The sequence below is a fragment of the Chlorocebus sabaeus genome, chromosome 10 (assembly GCF_047675955.1).
Source record: "Chlorocebus sabaeus isolate Y175 chromosome 10, mChlSab1.0.hap1, whole genome shotgun sequence".
Lineage (NCBI taxonomy): Eukaryota > Metazoa > Chordata > Mammalia > Primates > Cercopithecidae > Chlorocebus > Chlorocebus sabaeus.
In genome coordinates this window covers 38,716,291-38,739,817 of record NC_132913.1, presented here as the reverse complement: position 1 = coordinate 38,739,817, position 23,527 = coordinate 38,716,291, and the positions used below count along the sequence as shown (strand labels likewise).

General features: G+C 42.1%; 1 protein-coding gene across 5 annotated transcripts in view; it reads right to left on the bottom strand.

The window, feature by feature from the left end:
• RIF1 (replication timing regulatory factor 1) overlaps window positions 1-11,494 on the bottom strand; it is a 92,257-nt gene extending 80,763 nt beyond the window's left edge. For 4 of the 5 annotated variants that reach the window (XR_005241560.2, XM_007964959.3, XM_038002138.2 and 1 more), the window contains exons 1-7: window positions 11,361-11,464; window positions 10,869-10,982; window positions 10,046-10,124; window positions 6,201-6,297; window positions 4,676-4,803; window positions 4,463-4,557; window positions 1,030-1,219 (exon numbers count right to left, since the gene is read on the bottom strand). Coding sequence is in view for 4 of the 5 variants with exons in the window: in XM_007964959.3 (XP_007963150.3) it covers window positions 1,030-1,219; window positions 4,463-4,557; window positions 4,676-4,803; window positions 6,201-6,297; window positions 10,046-10,124; window positions 10,869-10,972 (693 nt within the window). In the remaining variant the exon portion in view is untranslated. Of the gene's footprint in view, window positions 1-1,029; window positions 1,220-4,462; window positions 4,558-4,675; window positions 4,804-6,200; window positions 6,298-10,045; window positions 10,125-10,868; window positions 10,983-11,360 lie in introns of all 5 variants that reach the window. The other variant, XM_007964960.3, reaches the window with a different exon arrangement.
• Between the last annotated feature and the right edge of the window lie 12,033 nt (window positions 11,495-23,527).

The window sequence follows — 23,527 nt, the reverse complement described above, 5'->3', positions numbered from 1 at the left end:
CTTTTGCCCTCATGGTTCTCTTGTCTGGTGTGAAGTTACCCTACATTATCCACATGGGTAACTCCTACTCTGCCTTCAAATCACTGTTCAAATGTCCTTTCCTTTGCCTTCTCTGACCACCTTACATTCCTTTCTCACGGCACTCTCCAGTCCTTGCTCTTCTCCTTAGCGCTCTTCACTTACTACACTATGTACTTAATTATCTCTCCCACAAGAAAATAAGCTCCATCAAGCCTCTTTTGTTCACTGCTATATCTACAGCGCCTGCAACAAAGCACTACATATATCAGATGCCCAGTAAATATGTTACAAGAACAATGGTTAGAAAACCTAAAACCTGTGGCAAGTAATAACTAGAAAATTATAGAGACTAGGTAAGTTTATGTACATTAAATTTGTATCTACTAGGATTATACAGTAACAACCCAAACATGAGTGAATCAGTTAATGCTCTCCCTCTTTCAGAAATACAATTCCTATTTCCTATTTATTGGGAACGAAGTAAAATGTCTGGATTTTACTAACAATAGATAGCTCCCCTCCTTACTACTATGTAATAAGCAATGTGCCTATGCTAACTTATGCAATTCTTAATGTTGTGATTCAAAGCTAAAATCCTAGATCATAGTGCAACTATACCAATATGCCCAGATTTTTTTTTTTTTGCGGGGGGACAGGCTCTCACTCAGCCAGGCTAGAATGCAGTGGTGAGATCATAGCTCACTGCAGCCTCAAATTTCTGGTCAAGCAATCCTCCCGCCTCAGCCTCCCCCAAGCATCTGAGACTACAGGTGCATGCCACCACGCCCAGCTAATTTTTAAGATATTTTGTAGAGATGGGTCTCACTCTGTTGCCCAGATGGGTCTGGAACTCCTGGCCTCAAGCAATCCTCCCACCTCAGCCTCCCAGCCTCCCGCATTGGGACTACAGGTGAGAGCCACTATACCTGGCCCCCAGACTGAATTTAAGCTTAGTGCAAAACCTTCTGATGCAGTATCCAGAAAATTCTCACATAAAAGAACACTCACAGTAGTCATAAGTTGCTCTGTAATAGATGCTATTTCTTGCTGTTTCTGAAGCAATAATGGCATTCCCATCTCCAAAGCAGTTGCTCCCCGCAAATGTACCTTTTGCGCTGAATGAACCACTAAAGGTATGACCAGTTTTGCCCACCTCACTGCCTCTTCTCCCATTTGAGTTGGGGCTTGTTCAATTAGCCTATAATAGAGAAATCAATGAATGATTAGCGTGACGTCACGTTTTAAGTCTTAACAAGCAGTAAAATATGTGACACACAGAAATATACACAGTACGGCCCATTTGTTTTAGAATATATACAAATATGCATATGCACACAAGAAATAGATACAATTTTTACTAATTTGCACATTATTACTTTTGTAAATTTTTTTTAAAGAACTAATCTTAAGATTGAAATATTACAGTCACCCCTCAGTATCCCTGGGGTACTGGTTCTAGGACCTCACAATAATGCTCAGGTCTGATATAAAAAGGACGGTATAGTCATGCACCACAAACAAACGTTTCGGTTAAAAACGCAGCACATTCACAATAGTGGTCCAGTAAGATTTTAAGGGACCTGACAAGTTCCTATCACCTAGTGACATCGTAGCTGTTGTAACATTGCAGTGCAATACATTATTCATGTTTCTGATAACAATGGTGTAAACCAACAAATCTACTGCACTCTCATTCACATAAAAGTACAGCACAATTATATACAGGACATTACTGTACTATAAGATAATGATAAGAAATGACCGGCCAGGTGCGGTGGCTCACACCTGTAATCTCAGCACTTTAGGAGACCGAGGCGGGTGGATCATGAAGTCAGGAGATGGAGACTATCCTAACATGGTGAAACCCTGTCTCTTCTAAAAATACAAAACTTAGCTGGGCGTGGTGGCACTTGCTTGTAATCCCAGCTACTTGGGAGGCTGAGGCAGAATAGCTTGAATCCGAGAGGCAGAGGTTGCAGTGAACTAAGACCTCACCACTGTGTTCCAGCCTGGCGACAGAGCAAGACTCCATCACACACACAAAAAATAGTAATAAAAAAATTTTTTTTTAAATGACTATGTTACCGGTTTATGTATATACCACACTATAATTTTTATTATTAGAGTTTACTCCTACTTCTATTTTTAAAAAGTTAACTGTAAAAGTAGCCTTAAAGGGTCCTTCGGCAGATACTCCAAAAGGCAGCATTAACCACAGATGACAGCTCCATGCATGTTATTGCCCTTGAACAAGTTTTAGTATGACAAGATGTGGTGGTGGGAGACACTGATAAGGATCTTGACCCTGCAAGAGGCCCTAGGCTGATGTGTTGTGTTGTTAACCAAAAAGTTATGAAAGTCAAAAATAAATAAATAAAAATTAAGGCTCCTAGAATAAGGATTTAACGAGGGAAAATAATTTTGTACAATTGTATGTTTGTGTTTTAAGCCAAGTATTCTTTTTTTTTTTTTTTGAGACCAAGTCTCTCTGTCACCCAAGCTGGAGTGCAGTGACACGATCTCAGTGCACTGCAACCTCTGCCTCCTGGGTGCAAGTGATTCTCATGCCTCAGTCTCCCATATAGCTGAAGATTACAGGCACACATCACCACGCCCAGCTAATTTTGTATTTTCAGTAGAGATGGGGTTTCACCATGTTGGGCAGGCTGCTCTCACACTGCTGACCTCAGGTAATCTGCCCACCTGGGCCTCCCAAAGTTCTGGGATTACAGGCATGAGCCACTGTGCCCAGCCAAAGCTAATTATTCTTACAAAAGTCAAAAAGTTTTAAAACTTTAAAGTCTAAAGTTACAATAGGCTGGCCAGGCACAGTGGTTCACGCCTGCAATCCCAGCACTTTGGGGGGCTGAGGTGGGTGGATCACCTGAGGTCAGGAGTTCAACACCAGCCTGGCCAACATGGCAAAATCCCATTTCTGCTAAAAATACAAAAATAAGCCAGTCGTGGTGGCGGGCGCCTATAATCCCAGCTACTCAGGAAGCTGAGACACAAGAATTACTTGAACCTGGGGGGTGGAGGCTGCAGAGCGCCGGTATCACCCCACTACACTCCAGCCTGAACAACAGTGTGATTGTCTCAAAAAAAGTTACAGAAAGTAGAGACTAATTTATTTTTAAAATGTTTTTATAGATTTAGTGTAGCGTAAGTGTACAGTCTTTATGAATAATCTACAATAGTGCACAGTAACATCCCAGACCTTCACATTCCCTCATCACTCCTTCACTGACTCACCCAAAGAAACTTCAGTCCTAAAACCTCCATCCATGGTAAGCGCCAGATACAGGTGTACCATTTTTTAATCTTTTTAATCATATTTTTACTGTACCTTTTCTATGTTTAGGTACACAAACAGTATTGTGTTAGAAGTGCCTACAATATCCAGTACAGTAATACACTGTACATATAGGTCTGTAGCCTGGGAGCAACAGGTTGTACCATGCAGCCTAGGTATATAGTAGGCTCTCCCCTCTAGGTTTGTGTAAGTCCACTCTATGTTTGCACAATGATGAAATTATATAATGATGCATTCCTCAGAATGTATTTCCATCATTATGTGACACATGACTGTATTTGCATATAACTTATGCACATCTTCCCCTATACTTTAAATCATTTCTAGATTACTGATAATAGCTAATACAATGTAAGTGCTAAGTAAGTAGTTGTTAAGCTGTACTGTTTAGGAAATAATGACAAGAAAATCAAAGTCCGTGCATGTTCAATACAGATGCAATTTTTCTGAGACTTTCAGCCCTCAATTGGTTAAATACAAGGATGCAGAACCTACAAAGGGCCAACTGTATTACTTATTGTTATGCTAAATTCATCATTGTTACAGAAGAGGATAGCCAGAGAACGATGACATAATCTTAGCATCAATCAGAGCATTCAACAGTGGGCAAGTTAAAGCAAGTAACTCAACAAGAAAACTTTAAAGAACAAAAAACAGAGAAGACAGAAATCATGTCATCAAAGAGTTTACACTTTAAAAAAAAAAAAGAGTTTATGCTGTTGGCATGCCTGTTACAACAAAAATGAAGAAGGTACTCTCCTATTCCCTGCTAAACACTGATTGCCTTTCTAAACAACCCCTAAGCCCACTTATGAGTTTACATTATTTTCAAAAACCTTACAACAAGCTTTAACAGAGATATTTTTCAAACCTGAACTGTGTATGTTACTAGCAGGAACATAACCAAGACTTCACCTTGAACATGGTCCCAGTAAAAATTTTAAAAACCTAGTAACCCACGTACATCTACTTCCATCTTCTTTCTGTTACTTCTTGTCCTTGAGTCTTTTGGTGTAAATGACATTTCCCCCTTTTAATGTTTGTCTCTCATTTAAATTCCAAAAGCCTTCTCCTTCAGCTACACTTATGAAAACTATTCTTCAATTTGCACAGCATCCAAATGCATACCTTATGATAACATTTAACGCTTCAAAATCAACAACAGCAGAATGCGTCTCTCCTTTATTAAATAGTATTTCTAATGAATCAATTATACTGGATACCTAAAAAACAAACCAAATAAATACAAATGAAATAAGCCTGAACTGTTTTTATTGGCATTATAGTTCTGTTTTTTAATTGGCATATAGTTAAGACGGCATACCCAAAAACTATACTCACCATTTTGCCAACCACTTCAGAGGGAAATGTCTGCTTAGATATCACCCAAAGTGCTCTGGTACGTACATTTTTGTCTGAACTCTTAATGGTATCATTCAATTTTGAAAGTAATTCTAGAGCATTTGCCTCTGAAAAACAAGCAGTTTTAATTTTGTATAGAATAGTTGATACTCTTTAAAGTCTCAAATACAAAACTAGAGAAAACAATATACTCATCAATCATAAAATTAAAAGTATATCCAGAGTATAGATCAGAGAACCAATGCTGATACCAAACTTCTCCCCAAAACACAAAATTCAGATTAGAGGGGAAGGGGGAAGGAGGTATACTGAGAGAAAATAAACAGACACCAAATCAGACTTTCTTGTGCAATTGAAGTAACTACAGATATCACTGTAGGTTTGAACATACAAAACAATTTTTGGTAAGATGTTTTCAATTCTGCATCTCTGCTCCAAAATGAATAACTCCTGCTTTAGGTTGTTAACACTTCCATGTATAAAAAAGAGCAAGCAGCAGCTTTTCCCTCAAAAACAGATGGTAACAACTTTGACATCTTTATTCCTAACTTTCCTTCTCTAAAGATAAGAGTTTCCTTTACAATGGAAATCATCTAACTATGGAACAACAATGCAGACTACTTGAAAACTTAGAAAGCATTAGGTTCTGTGCTTTTATTACCACTTTTAGTTCCAAATTATCCCACATTTATCATTATGTCAAAGAACTTTTCAATTCAGCATATTCCTTAGTGCATATGCCTGAATAAAAATTTCCATTTTTACAGCAATCATGTTTAAATACCCTTTTCATTTTATTTTTGTTTGAGACGGAGTTTCACTCTTCTTTCCCAGGCTGGAGTGCAATGGCACCATCTTGGCTCACTGCAACCTCCACCTCCCGCGTTCAAGCGATTCTCCTGTCTCAGCCTCCTGAGTCGCTGGGATCACAGGCATGTGCCATAATGCCCGGCTAATTTTTTTTGTATTTTTAGTAAAGATGGGGTTTCTCCATGTTGGCCAGGCTGGTCTTCAACTCCTGACCTTAGGTGATCCGCCCGCCTCAGCCTCCCAAAGTGCTGGGATTACAGGCATGAGACACCGCACCCAGCAAATACCCTTATTTTTTTTTTTCTTTTTTTTTTGAGACAGTCTCGCTCACTCTCCCAGTCTGGAGTGCAGTGGCATGATCTCAGTTCACTGCAAGCTCCGCCTCCCAGGTTCATGCCATTCTCCTGCCTCAGCCTCCCGAGTTGCTGGGACTACAGGCGCCCGCCACTATGCCCAGCTAAGTTTTTGTCAAATACCCCTTATTTTTATGAGCAAATTTTGTAGTATCAAAGTTAGAGCTATGTGTAGGTGATGATAATCTAAACATTCTTTCCTAAAAGCAAACCTTAAACTACAGGTTCTGAAACTAATCCAGAGAAGAGATAATAGTACTTTTAACAGCATCAAATTATCTATACTTAAAATTTATACTTTATACTCTAAAAATATTGACAGTCATAAGAAATTTATCTACCTGATAATTCTGAGGTAATTTTGGGATTATATAAGCAAAACCCCAGGGCTTGTAGAGCAGCACTACTCAGCTCCGAGTTTTGACTGGAAATGTGAGTCTACAAAAACAAAACCACATTTATTACAAACAAGCACAACTGTGAATCAATCTTTAGAAAGCAGAAGTCAATTATAGAACAAACAAATTCATCACATTTTACTCCAACAAATCCTTGAGAATATGCATAAAAAATAAAAATAAACAAGGAATAAAATCAGAAGGCCATGTGTACAGTTTGGTAAAGAAAGGAGAGGAAACTGGCTCAAGATCAACTGAATGAAGATAAAGGATATCTCTACACCTATGAAAGCAAAGAAAAAGAGGTCAACAGACGAAAAATGCTAAAGACATACCAGGGAAAAGGGAGTAAGGCCCTTCCACTGAGTAAACAAGAGACTCAAATGCAAAAGCTAACATCCTAACTTTAGAGGAGAGTGACATCTCTTCCTCGAAGACTGGGAGAAGGAAGGGGTTAGAAAGTAACATTTATAAAGTATCTATTATTATCTCAATTAGTAGTTATATAAAACAATTTTTTAAACCTTACTTTATACATAAGAGAATTTCAATCCATGTCAATCTGGAAATTGCTTTTTTTTTTGGAGACAAGAGTTTCGCTCTTGTTGACCAGGTTGGAGTGCAGTGATGTAATCTCAACTCACTGCAATAATCTCTCACTGCAACCTCCGCTTCCCAGATTCAAGAGTAGCTGGGATGACAGGCGTGCGCCACCATGCCTGGCTCATTTTTTGTATTTTTAGTAGAGATGGGGGTTTCACCATGTTGGCCAGGCTGGTCTTGAACTCCTGACCTCAGGTGATCCACCCACCTCAGACCTCCCAAAGTGCTGGGATTACAGGCGTGAGCCACCCTGCCTGGCTGTCAATCTAGAATTGAAAGTCCAACTCATAGTATTTATGTAAAAGCTATAAAAGGCCAAATCTGTCAAAGAGGATCTCAGTATGTTTACTTTTACCCTGTACCCCATTTCCTTGTACCATTTCCTACTCCAAAGGGATTTATCTTCAAAATCCCCCATATCTGTTTGAATCAAATATCCAAGGAATCCTCAACTGTTATTCCTGAGCAGAATAGCAAATGTTAATGGTTAAATATATGAGCAGATACTTCCCTGCAGTGTCTTCTATATTTACAAAACGAAGCCAAAAAATTCAAACCCTAGAGTACAGAATGTAAGGGATATAGTACAGCAACCAGGTGTAAGCAACTAAGTAAGGCTTAATACTTTGAGAGCTACTACTATATCTCCTGGATAATAGCTAGTAAATGTCTGTGATTAATTTTCATTAAACTTACTTGAAAGTGTTCCTTAACAATAATGTGTCTCATTTTCAAGAATGTTGTGGATTCCTAGACACAATCCTAGCTGAACTCTAAACACAACATAGAAACATGTTCTACTTTACCTGGTATGGTTACTACTCTGAAATAATTCAATTATCCTTTCATTGCTTAAAATTGCTATTGTCCTATTATCAACCTTCCACGTGTATCCAAATAATTTCAGGTACAAATCCTATTTACAAACAATGCAACTTGACTCAAAATGTATGCAAGACTGGGCACAGTGGCCAACCAACATGGAGAAACCCCATCCCTCCTAAAAATACGAAGAAAAATTAGCCGGGCATGGTGGCGCATGCCTGTAATCCCAGCTACTTGGGAGGCTGAGGCAGGAGAACAGCTTGAACCCAGGAGGTGTTCAAGCCACTGCACTCCAGCCTGGGCAACAAGAGCAAAACTCTGTCCCCCGCCAAAAAAAAAAAAAAAAAAAAAAGTATGCAATAGAGTTCCTGATCCTATAAATGCTCAATATACGAAAGTGCATGTCTTTACATCGAATTACAACAATGTGGAATATGACAAGAAAATGGAATAAACACCGATATTAAGTAACTAGCACACTATAAAGTTTCTTACACAAAAAAAGTTGATGACTATGACAACACCAAGAGTAGGCAGTATCTCTGTTAATACTTAGCCAAAAATCACGTTAAAATGTACAATACGTGTCTGGATGAAACACTTGTTTAAAGGCACACGGCTGGGCACGGTGGCTCACACCTGTAATCCCAGCACTTTGGGAGGCCAAGGTGAGTGGATCACCTGAGGTCAGGAGTTCAAGACCAACCTGGTCAAGATGATGAAACCCCGTCTCTACTAAAAATATCAGCCAGACGTGGTGAGGGCATGCCTGTAATCCCAGCTACTCAGGAGGCTGAGGCAGGAGAATCACTTGAACATGGGAGGCAGAGGTTGCAGTGAGCTGAGATTGTGAAACTGCACTCTGGCATGGGTGACAGAGCAAGATCTGCCTCAAACATACAAAAAGCATAAAAGTTGGGCATGGTGGCACCTACTTGTAATCTCAGTTACTAAGGAGGCTGAGGTGGGAGGATTGTTTGGACCCAGGAGTTCAAGACTGGCTTAGGCAACCTATCAAGATCCCCACCTCAATTTTAATAATTAAAAACAAAAATAAAAGCACAAGAACAAGGTCATAATAAAAACACAAAAAAATATTTTTTAAAAAAGGAACAAGGTCATAAAAATAAGAACTCAAAGAAACATAAGAGATAAAGTTCAACTTTTTCATTCTAAAAACAAGAAAATTTAAAAGATGTTAAGGATGGTCAGGAAGCAACTGAGTAGGCAAGTGAAGACACGAACACAGCTCCATATGTATGATGTCAAACACCATTTCCCTAAAGCAAAAAAGTTAACAGTTGTAGCAAAAACTGACGGTGAATGAGGAAAAAGAAATTAATGCTACCTACAGAGTAGACCAAAGACAACTGTAATTTTAAAATCACTTACTTAGATGTAGATTCCCAAAGGAAAGAAAACAGGTTAATCTCTGATCACTGCTTTCAAGAGCACAAACTCAGATTCAAGTGCCCTTAGGCAACTTAGGCAAATTAAATTAATTTCTTCACCTGCAAAGTGATCATTAAGAAATAATCTCATGGAACTATGGAGAGTTAAGTGATAAAGCATGTTAGGTAATTAAGAAAGTACCTGAGAAGCTTTAAGTAACAATAAAGAGTATTATGATCAGTATTACTACTGTTATATTTTAGATTCAAAGCTTTTTGAGTCAACCGGCAAAACTTTTTTTTTTTTTTTTTGAGGCGGAGTTTCGCTCTGTCGCCCAGGCTAGAGTGCAGTGGCCGGATCTCAGCTCACTGCAAGCTCCGCCTCCCGGGTTCACGCCATTCTCCTGCCTCAGCCTCCCAAGTAGCTGGGACTACAGGCGCCCGCCACCTCGCCCGGCTAGATTTTTGTATTTTTTAGTAGAGACGGGGTTTCACCGGGTTAGCCAGGATGGTCTTGATCTCCTGACCTCGTGATCCGCCCGTCTCGGCCTCCCAAAGTGCTGGGATTACAGGCTTGAGCCACCGCGCCCGGCCCGGCAAAACTTTTAAAAACCACCAAAAGTGGCTCAGCAAGGTGGCTCACGCCTGTAATCCCAACACTTTGGGAGGCCGAGGAAGGAGGATCGCCTGAGGTCGGGAGTTCGAGACCAGCCTGACCAATATGGAGAAACCTCTTCTCTACTAAAATACAAAATTAGCCGAGGTGGTGACGGATGCCTGTAATCCCAGCTATTCAGGAGGCTGAGGCAGGAGAATCGCTTGAACCCGAAAGGCGGAGGTTTCAGTGAGCCAAGGCCGAGCTACTGCACTCTCATCTGGGCAACAAGAGCGAAACTCCACCGCAAAACAACAACAACAAAAAAAACAAACTACCAAAAGTGAAAAACTATTTAACAAACAGATACATACCTTTAAAACTTTGTACAGCCGAGGAAGCTTTTTCTCGATTTCTATAATTACTTCTTTTCCTTCTTCTCCAGTCATACGACTTAAAAAGCAGTAAGAACACAAGTTTAGGTAGTTGACGGGGAAAAAAAAAAACCTCCCTAAAATACATGCACAACCTTTTTAAAAATTACTTTCTAACTCTTGTAAATGAATTAACCCAGTAGGTAAAGTCCTTAAAGGCATATAGAATATATAATGCAATATGTACCAGAAATGAAAGTAGAAAACCCTTCAGAATAACTTTTTACATCCGTTACACGCAAGTTGTGATAGCCTGACTCCAAAAAGACAGAACGGGGATCCCTATCCCTAGTTATTAACGATTTACTAAGCCTTTACAAAAGGTTTTACAAAAGTTTAGTACATTTCTATGAAAATTACTTTGAAGCATTTTGCAATTCATAAAAATCAGTTTATGGCTGTTAAAAAAAAAAAAAAAAAAAAAAACTCTGGGTAGCCACATTTTCCCAACACATCGGAGGTTTACACTGAAAACCCCTCCTCCAACAACTACTTCCAAGCGAAACTTAAAAATCCCTCGCTTGTAAAACACGTGCAAGCTCCCTCGTCCCAAACACACACCTCAAGCGCACCAGCAGCAGTACCCGGGAACGTCACCTAGGATACATCTCCCCCGCCCCCCAACGCGTCCGCGACACGGGTGTCCTCACATTTGCCAGACTTCTAGAACTCACATTCATTCTACGCGCCCCTCCCAATCACCTTCTTTCTCCCCAGTCTAGAGCGCTCCCCCCACCCAGCAACGCCCCGTGGCGGACCTCACCTGGTCAGACTCAGGTAAGCGTCAGTCTGCCCTCCATGGGAGGCAGAAGGGTCTTCCAAAGTCTCCAACAGCGGCGCGAGGGGGCTCTGACCCCTGGCCGTCATGTCGGCCACCCTGAGGCCCGAACCGGAAGAGGAGAAAATCCAGTGACCGATGGAAACAGCCCCGCGGCGGCCGTGTGAGTCCGGCCCTCACACCCGCACGCCCGCCCCGGCCTCAAAGCCACGCCGCGTCTGCACCCCAGGCCTCCGAAGCACCAAACCCCAGCGCGAACCTCCTCCGGCGCCCGGCACCAGGAACCTGAGGCCACGCCACATTCGGGCCTGGGCCCGCTCCCGCCACCACTTTCCCGGGCAGCTTTCAACAGAGGGAGGAGATCGGCAGAGGGCGGGAGAAGCCCGGGGAACGAGGCATCTCGCCGCGAGGGGGCGGAGGGTGGGCAGACTAAGAGCTCCCCGCGGCCTATCACTGTGACCCCGATATTTATCCCACCTAGGAAGATCAGGAGAGGGTCCTCTCCGCCTCTGCCCCTCAGCACCCGGACGCTGCCAGAGCTCGACTTTCCGTGCTCCGGCTGTTTACTCACGCGTGCGGCGCTCTCCCTCCTAGACCAAGATGGCGGCGGGGCGGGCCCAGGAGTGCGCGGGAGTAGGTTAGGCCTGGCGGGAGAAGTTCGAGCCAATCCAACAGTCAGCGGCACACCTGAGTTATCGATCGTCTCCCTTCCCATCGCTTCCCTGCCCAGCTGCCGTGTCTCGCCCAGCTGCCGTGTCTCGCCCCTCTGGTCAGCATCAGGTGGTGGTGGTTTGCCTAAGGCGAGAGACTTGAAATTCAAAATGTGACTTAATTGCGCACACTCACTAGACTGAACTTAGTAGACCTTCAGACTAAGTGTTCAAACTCCAAGTCCAGTGCTTGTTGAAGTTTTAGCTACAAATCAGTTAGCAAAAGGAGATAACGTACTGTTAGGCTTAAGACTAAGAGCTGGCCGGGCGCAGTAGCTCACACCTGTAATCCAAGCACTTTGGGAGGCCGAGGTGGGCGGGTCACCTGAGGTCAGGAGTTCGAGACCAGCCTGGCCAACACATGGTGAAACCCAGTCTCTACTTTAAAAAAAAAAAAATACAAAAATTAGCTGGGTGTGGTGGCGCACGCCTGTAGTCCCAGCCACTTGGAAAGCTGAGGCAGGAGAATCGCTTGAACCCGGGAGGCGGAGGTTGCAGTGAGCCGAGATCATGCCACTGCACTCCAGCCTCAGCGACAGAGTAAGAGTAAGACTCCGTCTCTCAAAAAAAAAAGAGGCCGGGCGCGGTGGCTCAAGCCTGTAATCCCAGCACTTTGGGAGGCCGAGACGGGCAGATCACGAGGTCAGGAGATCGAGACCATCCTGGCTAACACGGTGAAACCCCGTCTCTACTAAAATACAAAAAAAAATTAGCCGGGCGAGGTGGCTGGCGCCTGTAGTCCCAGCTACTCGGGAGGCTGAGGCAGGAGAATGGCGTGACCCCGGGAGGCGGGGCTTGCAGTGAGCTGAGGTCCGGCCACTGCACTCCAGCCTGGGCAACAGAGCCAGACTCCGTCTCAAAAAAAAAAAAAAAAAAAGTAAAGAGCTGTATCTCAAAAAGGTCTAGATTCCAGCTCTGGTTCCACGTGACTTTAGCAAGTTAATTAACCTATGCCTCAATTTCCTCCTCCATAAAACAGGGCTTTTAATAGGTGAAGTGAGAAAAGGTTGGCGAGGCCAATGGTTCTCAAGTCTTAAGCGTACATAACAATGGCCTGGGGATATTCGTTATTAAACAGCAGCTTCCTGGGCCCCGCCTTTATGCATTGTAATTCAGTAGATTTAGGTAGCTCCCGAGGATGTGCATTCTTCTCTTAGGCCCCTGGGGGGTTGAAGGGTGGGATTTGGCCTGGGCTTCTTCCCTAGAGACACTTCGGTAAACACAATGACAGTCTTTTATCCTTACTGTTAATATGCTGCTCCTCTTTTCTCTTTTTTTTTTTACTTTTCTTTTTTTTTTTTTTGAGACGGAGCCCCTTCTTTCGCCCATGCTGGAGTGCAGTGGGCGATCTAGGCTCACTGCAACCTCTGCCTCCAGGGTTCAAGGGAGTCTCTGCCTCAGCCTCCTGTGCAGCTGGGATTACAGACGCCCGCCACCACACCCAGCTAATTTTTGTATTTTTAGTAGAGACGGGGTTTCACCATCTTGGCAGTGCTGGTCTCGAACTCCTGACCTCGTGATCCGCCCGCCCCGGCCTCCCAAAGTGCTGGGATTACAGACTTGAGCCACCGTGCCGGGCCGTATGTGGTTTTTTTATTGTCTGCCTCTACCCATTAGAATATAAATTCTGTGAGAACAGGGATTTTGCTTTTTTTTTTTTCCCCCATAATTTCCCGTTTATAATTAAAGGAAGGGGGGGGGGGAGTCATGTTGCTTGTATTTCTTTCATATGTATGGTTCTTTGATCTTCTAAAAATGTTATGTTTTAAATTTTATTATTTTTAAAGACAAGGCCTTGCTCTGTTGCCTCGGCTGGAGTGCAATTGGTGGTGTGATCATGACTTACTGCAGCCCTGAACTTCTTGGGTTCAGATGATCCTCCTGCCTCAGCCTTTTAAGTAGCTCAAAAATGTTATGTAAGACTTTATCATTGTCATTCCTGTGCCTAAAATACTCTGGCCATTCCCATCAGCAACAGGATGGATTTCAAAACTTTTGACATAACATGCAAGCCTATCATGATTGGGCCACTGCTCGTTCTTCATCTCCAGATTACTCCCACTTCATCAGATTCTGAACAGTTTGCTAAGATCTCCAGCTTCTCTGTGTCTTTGAAGACTTTTATTTACAGCATGTATTTAGAATATTAATTACCTTCTTCAAGAGTAATAAATAAGAGTCAGGTGGTTCACACCTAGAATCCCAATACTTTGCAAGGCTGAGGCAAGTGGGTCACCTGAGGTCAGTTCAAGATCAGCCTGGCTGATATGGTGAAACCCCTTCTCTACTAAAAATACAAAAATCAGCCGGGCGTGGTGGTGCACGCCTGTAATCCTAGCTACTCAGGAGGCTGAGGCAGGAGAATCACTTGAACCTGGGAGGCGGATTCAAGCCAAGATTGCGCCACTGCATTCCAGCCTGGGCAACAGAGTGAGACGCTGTCTTAAAAAAAAAAAAAAAAAAAAAAGAGTCCACTAAAATCACACCTTTTTGTGAAATCTTTCCCTCATCTACTCTCCAACCACACACATTCTCTTCATGGAGAATTAAATGCTCCTGCCTCCCTGCTATCATGCTATTGATCTGATAAAATGAGTATCTCATTAATTTATTGTTGTTTGGTTATAGGTGTTTGAGTGCAGTGGCAGTGGCAGAGTTGACAGGTAGCCTGAGGGGGATTAGTTCCATCTGTAATCTCATCTCATAAGTGCCCCTCCCTGGTATTTGACATTTTCTCCATCTGATCTAGAGTGCTAAGGGATTACAGAATGAAAACAAATACCCTTCCCCACCCAGACCCCTCTTCACACAGCCTTACAACTTGATTGCTACCCCAAAACTTCTCTTTTATAGAAATTTCATATAAATTTCTATAGAAATGTTTATAGCTACCCTCCTGGATCTGCTACCTTTGGGCAATAAATTCATAGTACCTAGCACTCAATAAATATAATCTGAAATAATTTGTTCATATATTAATTCATCCATCTTTTTATCCATTCATCCAACTAATACACAATTTCTATCTTTTCCTCTCTAAATCCTACATCTCTTCTCCCCAGATCACCTTCCCTTTCTAGATGAAGAGCCTTATATCTGCAATCCAATATTCCTTTCTAACTTCCTCATTCATGTTGTTTTGTTTTGTTTTGTTTTGTTTTGTTTTGTTTTGTTTTGAGACAGAGATTTGCTCTGTCACCCAGGCTGGAATGCAGTGGTGCAAACATGGCTTACTGCAGCCTCTACCTCCTGGGCCCAAGTGATCCTCCCACCTCAGCCTCCTAAGTAGTTGGGACTACAGGTATGCACCACCATGCCTGGCTAATGTTTATTTTTTGTAGAGATGAGGTCTTGCTATGTTGCCCAGACTGGTCTCAAACTCCTGGGATCAAGCAATTCTCCCATCTTAACCTTTCAAAGTGCTGAGATTATAGTCGTGAACCACCATGCGCAACCACATTAAGCACACATTACTCAGCAAACATGAAGCCTATAATCTATATCTATCAATGACTCCTTTCTCTTACTTGTCCCCAGTGGTCCTAATGATTCTCCCTTCTCAATTCTTAGATCTACCCACCAATGTGTATCTAAAAATCTCAATTTATAGCCTAAATACACCTAAACATATTATTTCAGGGCTAGAACATTGCTTTCTTTTTTTAAGTTTTTATTGAGTGTCTGGTACCATATATGCATTATCTTTCTTTTTTTTCTCTCTCTCTCTTTTCAAGACAGAGTCTCGCTCTGTTGCCCAGGCTGGAGTGCAGTGATGCAATCTCAGCTCACTGCAACCTCAAATGTTGCAGTGTTGAAGTGATTCTCATGCCTCAGCCACCCAAATAGCTGGAATTTCAGGTGTGCACCACCATACCCAGCTAATGTTTGTATTTTTATCAGAGACGGGGTTTCATCATGTTGACCAGGCTGATCTGGAACACTTGACTTCAAGTGATCCACCCGCGTTGGCCTCCCAAACTGTTGGGATTACAGGCGAGAGCCACCACACCCAGTCCATACAAGCATTATCTCATTTATTTCTCACAACAGTTCTAAGATGAATTACTTTCCTGGATTTACAAATAAGCCATGTAAAGCTTAAAGAGTAAATAAAAACAGAGAACTTTAATCTAGCCATGTGTAAAAACAAGTCTACTTAAACTACTTTCATTCATTAAAATGTAGTGAGCTCTACCCTGCACAAGGCACTGTGGTAAAGTGGCTTTCATGATAGATTTATTACTGAATCTTGTAAGAAAAATGAAGTGTAAAGTCCTATGGGAGCCCACTATGTAAAGGGCTCATATAGTAATTCATTTAGTAAAATCAAGTATTCATCTGTAATCCAAATTATTGTGGTAAATGCAATGACCTCAGCTTTAGATCAAAGAAATGACTGTTTAAATACTCACTGTGCCACTGTGTGACTTGAGGTCCTCCAGAAAAATGCTCAAAATTACCACATCTTCATCAATAAAATTAGAAGACTATACTTACATCAAAGTTCAATGCCTAGCACAAATCTTGGCACATAATAGACATTTAATAAGCATTTATTAAGTGAATACATGAATACATTGTATTAATTTAAAATTTCTTAATTCTTTTCTAAAATATAATTAAATTCTTATCATTTAAAAATTGTGCAGAAATATATAAAAATCAACTGAAGGCCGGGCACAGTGGCTCATGCTTGTACTCTCAGCACTTTGGGAGGCCAAGGTGGGCAGATGACGAGGTCAGGAGATCAGGACCATCCTGGCCAATATGGTGAAACCCATCTCTACTAAAAATACAAAAATTAGCTGGGTGTAGTGGCAAGTGCCTGTAATCCCAGCTACTTGGGAGGCTGAGGCATGAGAATTGCTTGAACCCGGGAGGCAGAGGTTGTAGTGAGCTGAGATCACGTCACTGCACTCCAGTCTGGTCGACAGAGCGAGACTCCGCCTCAAAAAAAAAAAAAAAAAAAAAGATATAGATTGAAGACTTAAACATAAGACCTGAAACTGTAAAACTACTAGAAAAAAAAAAATGGAAAAACTTCTTGACATTGGTCTGGGTCTGGGCAATGATTTTTTGGATTTTACTCCAAAAGCCTAGACAACAAACGCAAAAATAGACAAATGGGATTACATCAAACTATAAAGCTTCTGCTCAGCAAAGGAAATAATCAGCAGAGTAAAGAGACAACCTATGGAATGGGAGAATGTATTGCAAACCACACATCTGGTAAGGGTCAATATCCAAAATATTTAAGGAACTCAAATAACTCAGTAGCAAGAAAACATGACGTGATTTAAAAATGGACAAAGGACCTAAATAGACATTTCTCAAAAGAAGACATACAAGTGTTGAACAGTTATATGAAAACATTTTCAACATTGATAATCATTCAGGAAAAGCAAATCAAAACCACAATAAGATATCACCTCACACCTGTCAGAATGACTATTACCCAAAAGACAGGAGATAACAAATGTTGGTGAGGATGTGGAGAAAAGGGAAATGTTGAACACTGTTGGTGAGAATGTAAATTAGTACAGCCATTATGGGAAACTAAAGGGTCCTCAGAAAACTAAAAATAGCGTTACCATATGATCTAGCAACCCCATTGCTGGGTATTTACCCAAAAGGCTTGAACTCATCAGTATATCTCTTCATCAGTATGTTGATGAGATGTCTGCCATCCTCTGTGCATTGCAGCACTATTCACAATAGTTAAATTATGGAATCAACCAGTGTCCATCAATAGACAAATGGATAAATAAAATGGAATATTATTCATTCTACACAATGAAATATTATTCAGTCTTTAAAAAGCAGGAAACTGTTTGATTTGTGACAACTTGAATTAAGTTGGTGAACAATATGCTAAGTGAAATAAGTCGCGCACAGTGACTCATGCCTGTAATCCCAGCACTTTGGGAGGCCGAGGCGGGTGGATCAACTGAGGTCAGGAGTTTGAGAGGTGGTGAAACCCCACCTCTACTACAAATACAAAAATCAGCCAGGTGTGGTGGCATGCGCCTGTAATCCCAGCTACTCGCGAGGCCGAGGCAGGAGAATTGCTTAAACCCAGGAGACGGAGGTTGGAGTGAGCTTATATTGTACCATTGCACTCCAGCCTGGGCAACAGAAAAAGTGAGACTCTGTCTCAAAAAAAAAAAAAAAAAAAGAAGAAGAAAGAAAGAAAAGAAAATACCATATTTTCTCGTTTATCTATGGGATCTAAAACCATCAAACTCAGCAGAGAGTAGAGTGGTGGTTATCTGAGACTGGGGGTTGGGGGATAGGAGAAGATAGGTCAAAGTGCACAAAGTCTCATATAGGAGTAACACATTTGCTTTTGAGAACTATGAAGGAATATATTTAATAATAGTGTATTGTACATTTAAACATTGCTAAGAGAGTAAACTTTAAATGTTCCCACCACGAAAAACAGTAAGTATTTGAGGTGATGGGTATGTTAATTATCTTTATTCAGTTAGTTCACATTGCATTCACAAATTATAACATCACTTTGTACCCCGTAAATATATACAATTATAATTTGTCAATTTTGAAAATATATATATATATTTTTTTTTTCTTTTTTTGAGACAGAGTCTCACACTGTTGCCCAGGCTGGAGTGCAGTGGTGCCATCTTGGCTCACTGCAACCTCTGCCTCCCGGATTCAAGCAATTCTTCTGCCTCAGCCTCCTGAATAGCTGGGATTACAGACCCGCCCTCATGCCTGGCTAATTTTTATATTTTTAGTAGAGATGGGATTTCACCACGTTGACCAGGCTGGTCTCGAACTCCTGACCTCGTGATTTGCCCGCCTTGGCCTCCGAAAGTGCTGGGATTACAGATGTGAGCCACCGCACCTGGCCTAGAAAAATATTTTTTAAGCCACACATACACAAATAGCATACTACTGACAAATACTGCACTAAGAAGTTTGAAAGAACTTTATTTTCTGTTATGATTTAGGTATAATGGGAAAAATATCGTTTTAATCCCATGGCATGACATAAATTTGTGTTCTGTTCATTTTTTTTCTACCTGACAATACATCAACAATATTTATATGTTACTCACAGTAGGTGAAGTGTTTTATGAGAAATTATGAGCCACAAATAATTTGTTGTACACTCCAGTACTCATAGATGCAGTGTTGTCCAAGAATAATCTTTGCTTCACAGCAGTGCCCAGTGGCTCATGCCTGTAATCTTAGCACTTTGAGAGGCCAAGGTGGGTGGAAAACTGGAGGTCAGAAGTTTGAGACCAGCCTGGCCGATATAGTGAAACCCTATCTCTACTAAAAATACAAAAATTAGCCAGGCATGGTGGCACGCACCTTTAGTCCCAGCTACTCAGGAGGCTGAGGCATGAGAATTGCTTGAGCCCAGGAGGCGGAGGTTGCAGTGAGCTGAAACCGCACAACTGTACTCCAGCCTGGGCGAGAGAGCAAGGCTCTGTCTAAAAAAAAAAAAAAAAAAAAAAAAAAAAAAAAAAAAAATCAATAAAATAATACATAGTAAATACCCTTGAAAATGTGAAGTTATAAGGGTTCTGAGAGACATTTGAAATACTGCCCAAGTTGATAACTATTTTATTGGCTTTATTTAAAGAAGTCACACATTTTTTTTTTTTCTTTTTAAAGTCACACTTTGAGGTCTATTTTGGCTTTTTAAGTTTAACTGATCCTCTGATAGACTTTTCAAGAATTAATAGATGGCCAGGCGTGGTGGCTCATGCCTGTAATCCCAGCACTTTGAGAGGCTGAGGTGGGCGGATCACTTGAGGTCAGGAATTTGAGACCGGCCTGGTCAACATGGCGAAACTCCATCGCTAATCTTTTTTTTTTTTTTTTTTGAGACAAAGTCTCTCTGTTGCCCAGGTTGGAGTGTAGTGGCGTGATCTCGGCTCACTGCAAGCTCTGCCTCCCGGGTTCACGCCATTCTCCTGCCTCAGCCTCCCGAGTAGCTGGAACTACACGCGTCCACCACCATGCCCAGCTAATTTTTTGTATTTTTAATAGAGACGGGGTTTCACCGTGTTAGCCAGGATGGTCTCGATCTCCTGACCTCGTGATCCCCCCACCTCGGCCTCCCAAAGTGCTTGGATTACAGGCATGAGCCACCACACCTGGCCTCCATCTCTAATCTCTACTAAAAATACAAAGATTAGCTGGGCATGGTGGCACGCACCTATAACCCCAGCTACTTGGGAGGCTGAGGCAGGAGAATCACTTGAACCTGGGAGGCAGATGTTGCAGTGAGCCAAGGTAGTGCAACTGCAGTCCAGCCTGGGCAACAGAGTGAGACTCTGTCTAAAACAAACAACAACAACAACAAAAGTAATATATGAAAAAACATTTTTATGATTATTTCATCCAATCACTGGTTCATATATAATGAATATATATAGCTAATAACATGCCTTATGACTAGCATGAAATTTTCTATCCTTACTTAAATTTCACAGTGTCATCAAATTTTATTAACTGGCCAGGCATGGTGGTTCACGCCTGTAATCTCAGCACTTTGGGAGACTGAGGCAGGTGAATGATTTGAGGTCAGGAGTTCCAGATCAGCTTGTCCAGCATGGTGAAACTCCGTCTCTACTAAAAACACAAAAATATGCCGGGCACAATGACGCAGGCCTGTAATCCCAGCACTTTGGGAGGCCAAGGAGGGCAGATCACCTGAGGTCAAGAGCTCAAGACCAGCTTGGCCAACATGGTGAAACCCCATTTCTACAAAAACACAAAAATTAGCTGGGCATGATGGCAGGTGCCTGTAATCCCAGCTACTCAGGAGGCTGAGGTGGGAGAATGGCTTGAACCCGGGAGGCAGAGGTTGCAGTGAGCTGAGATCGCACCATCGCACTCCAGCCTGGGCGAGTGACAGAGCGAGACTCCATCTCAATAAATAAATACACAAAAATTATCTGGGCATGGTGGAGCACACCTGTAGTCCCAGGCACTCAGGAGGCTGAGGCAGGAGAATCGCTTGAACCCAGGAGGCAGAGGTTGCAGAGCTGAGATGGTGCCACTGCACTCCAGCCTGGGCAACAGAACAAGACACCATCTCATAAAATACAAAATAAATAAATAAAAATAAATAATATTACTTAGGCACGGTGGCTCATGCCTGTAATCCCACCACTTTGAGAAGCTGAGGTGGGCAGAATGCTTGAGTTCAAGAGTTCAAGACCAGACTGGCCAACATGGTGAAACCCCGTCTTGTCTCTACTAAAAATACAAAAATTAGCCAGGTGTGGTGGCCAGTGCCTATAATTCCAGCTACTTGGGAGGCTGGGGCAGAGAATTGTTTGAACCTGGGAAGTGAAGGATGCAGTGAGCTGAGATCATGCCACTGCACTCCAGCCCGGGCAATGGAGTGAGACTCTGTCTGAAAAGAAAAAAAAAATTAATAAATTGTATTAACCAAGGAGAGCTTTAATCCTTTAACAGACCAAAGGCCTTATCTAGACAAACAGTTTCACTCTTTCCATTGAGTTGGGCAGGGAGTTCCTATCATTTATGGCCAAACTACTTTTTAGGTGTGAAAATTGAGTCCTCTTGAGTTTATAGTGTAATGACTAAACCTGGAGCTTGATTGAGGTTTGAATCCTGGCTCTACCACTTATTAGCTATGGGACTAATGTGTTACTCTGGCAAGTTGCTTGACCTCTTATGCCCCAGTTTCCATTCTGTAAAATGGGGGTAGTTGTACTAACCTCACAGGCTTGTGAAGAGTATGTAAGTTAATACGTACATGGAATTTGCTAAGAACAATGAGTGGGCATGTGCTAATAAATCTTCAGGAAAGTGTTAGCCATTCAAACATTGTTTCTTGGGTTTAAATAGAACAACACATTTCAAAACCACGAATCCTTCTAAATAAAGAAGCATTTTTCAGGCCGGGTGCGGTGACTCACGCCTGTAATCCCAGCACTTTGGGAGGTTGAGGCAGGCAGATCACAAGCTCAGGAGTTCGAGACCAGCCTGGCCAACATGGTGAAACCCTGTCTACTAAAAATACAAAAATTAGCCGGGTATGGTGGCGGGCACCTGTAATCACAGCTACTCCGGAGGCTGAGGCAGGAGAATCGCTTGAACCCAGGAGGTGGAAGTTGCAGTGAACCGAGATGGCACCACTGCACTCCACCCTGGGCGACAGAGCGGGACTCTATCTAAAAAATAAATTAAAAAAAATTTAAAAAATAATAAAGAAGCACTTTTCCATTGAAATGGGTTTCCTAGACCACATTAAAAATATGGGACACTCATGCCTGTAATCCCAGCACTTTGGGAGGCTGAGTCGGAAGGATTGCTCGAGCCCAGGAGTTTGAGGCCAGCCTGGACAACATAACAATACCCTGTCTTTTTTTTTGAGACGAAGTCTTGCTCTGAAGTCCAGGATAGAGTGCAGTGGCATGATCTCAGTTCACTGCAACCTCTGCCTCCTGGGTTCAAGCGATTCTCCTGACTCAGCCTCCCAAGTAGCTGGGATTACAGGCACGTACCACCATGCCTGGATAATTTTTGTATTTTTAGTAGAGACAGGGTTTCACCATGTTGGTCTTGAACTCCTGACCTCAGATGATAGGCCCACCTTGGCCTCCCAAAGTGCTGGGATTACAGGTGTGAGCCACCATGCCTGGCCTTCCCTGTCTCTTAAAAAAAGGGACTACAACCTATCAATAATAATTTAATGTTATATTTCTGAAAGTGTGGTTCTGGGATCATTGCATCAGAAAATCCCAGGTTAGCTTCTTTATATGTAAATATCTGGACCATACCTCTAAGGGTAAGCCTACTAATCTACATTTTTGATATGCAGTCTAGATTATTCTTGTCAGCACCAAAGTTTGAGATTCCTACTATGTTCAAGGCACAAATTTTCTATAACTTTGATAAGACAGTTAAATTTATTTGTAATTGGAATACAAATATCAATTTCTAAAAGAACCCAACTATGTATGGCACAAATTCTTTGTCTCCATCTAAAATATATTCATGGAGAGAAAACAAAAATTTTCAGAAGTTCAAGAGCTACAAAAATATTAAAACTGACAACCTTGAGGAGCCAACAGGGAAGCCTAACCCACTGTTATGCTCAGGACTTCTGGAGAAAGAACATAATCTCACGCTTTAGAAAAATGATCCAGTTTGAAGGTGGGTGCGGTGGCAGGCACCTGTAGTCCCAGCTACTCAGGAGACTGAGGTTGGAGGGTCCCTTGACCCCAGGAGTTTGAGGTCAGCCTGGACAACATGAGAAGACCTAATCTCTTTAAGAAAGTAAAATAAAACAAGAAAAGAAAGTGTTTCCAATTTGACTTCATCATCAGGGCTACTCATAGGCAGGATTAATCACTCTCTCGATCACTGGATGAAGAAAATATTTCTTAAACTGCCTATTCTAGTAGACTAACATAACTGAAAATTTAAAATCCTCTAACTGTACTGTGGAAAAAACAGAATTTCGACCTAAATTTGTAAGCCTGGTTATCTGCTGTCATATGATATTGGTAGAAATATAAACTAGTGTCTGGGTGCAGTGGCTCACGCCTGTAATCCCAACACTTTGGGAGGCTGAGGCAGGTGGATCACTTGAGGCCAGGAGTTCAAGACGAGCCTGACCAACATGGTGAAACCACATCTCTACTAAAAATACGAAATTAGCCAGACATGTTGGCATACGCCTGAAATCCCAGCTACTTGGGAGGCTGAGGCAGGAGAAACGCTTGAACCTGGGAGTCGGAGTTTGCAGTGAGCCAAGATCGTACCATTGCACTCTAGCCTGGGCAACAGAGCAACACTCCATCTCAAACAGAAAGAAAGAAAGAAGGAGGGAAGGGAAGGGAGGGGAGGGGAGGGGAGGGGAGGGGAGGGGAGGGGAGGACGGAAGGACGGAAGGAAAGAAAGAAAGGAAGGAAGGAA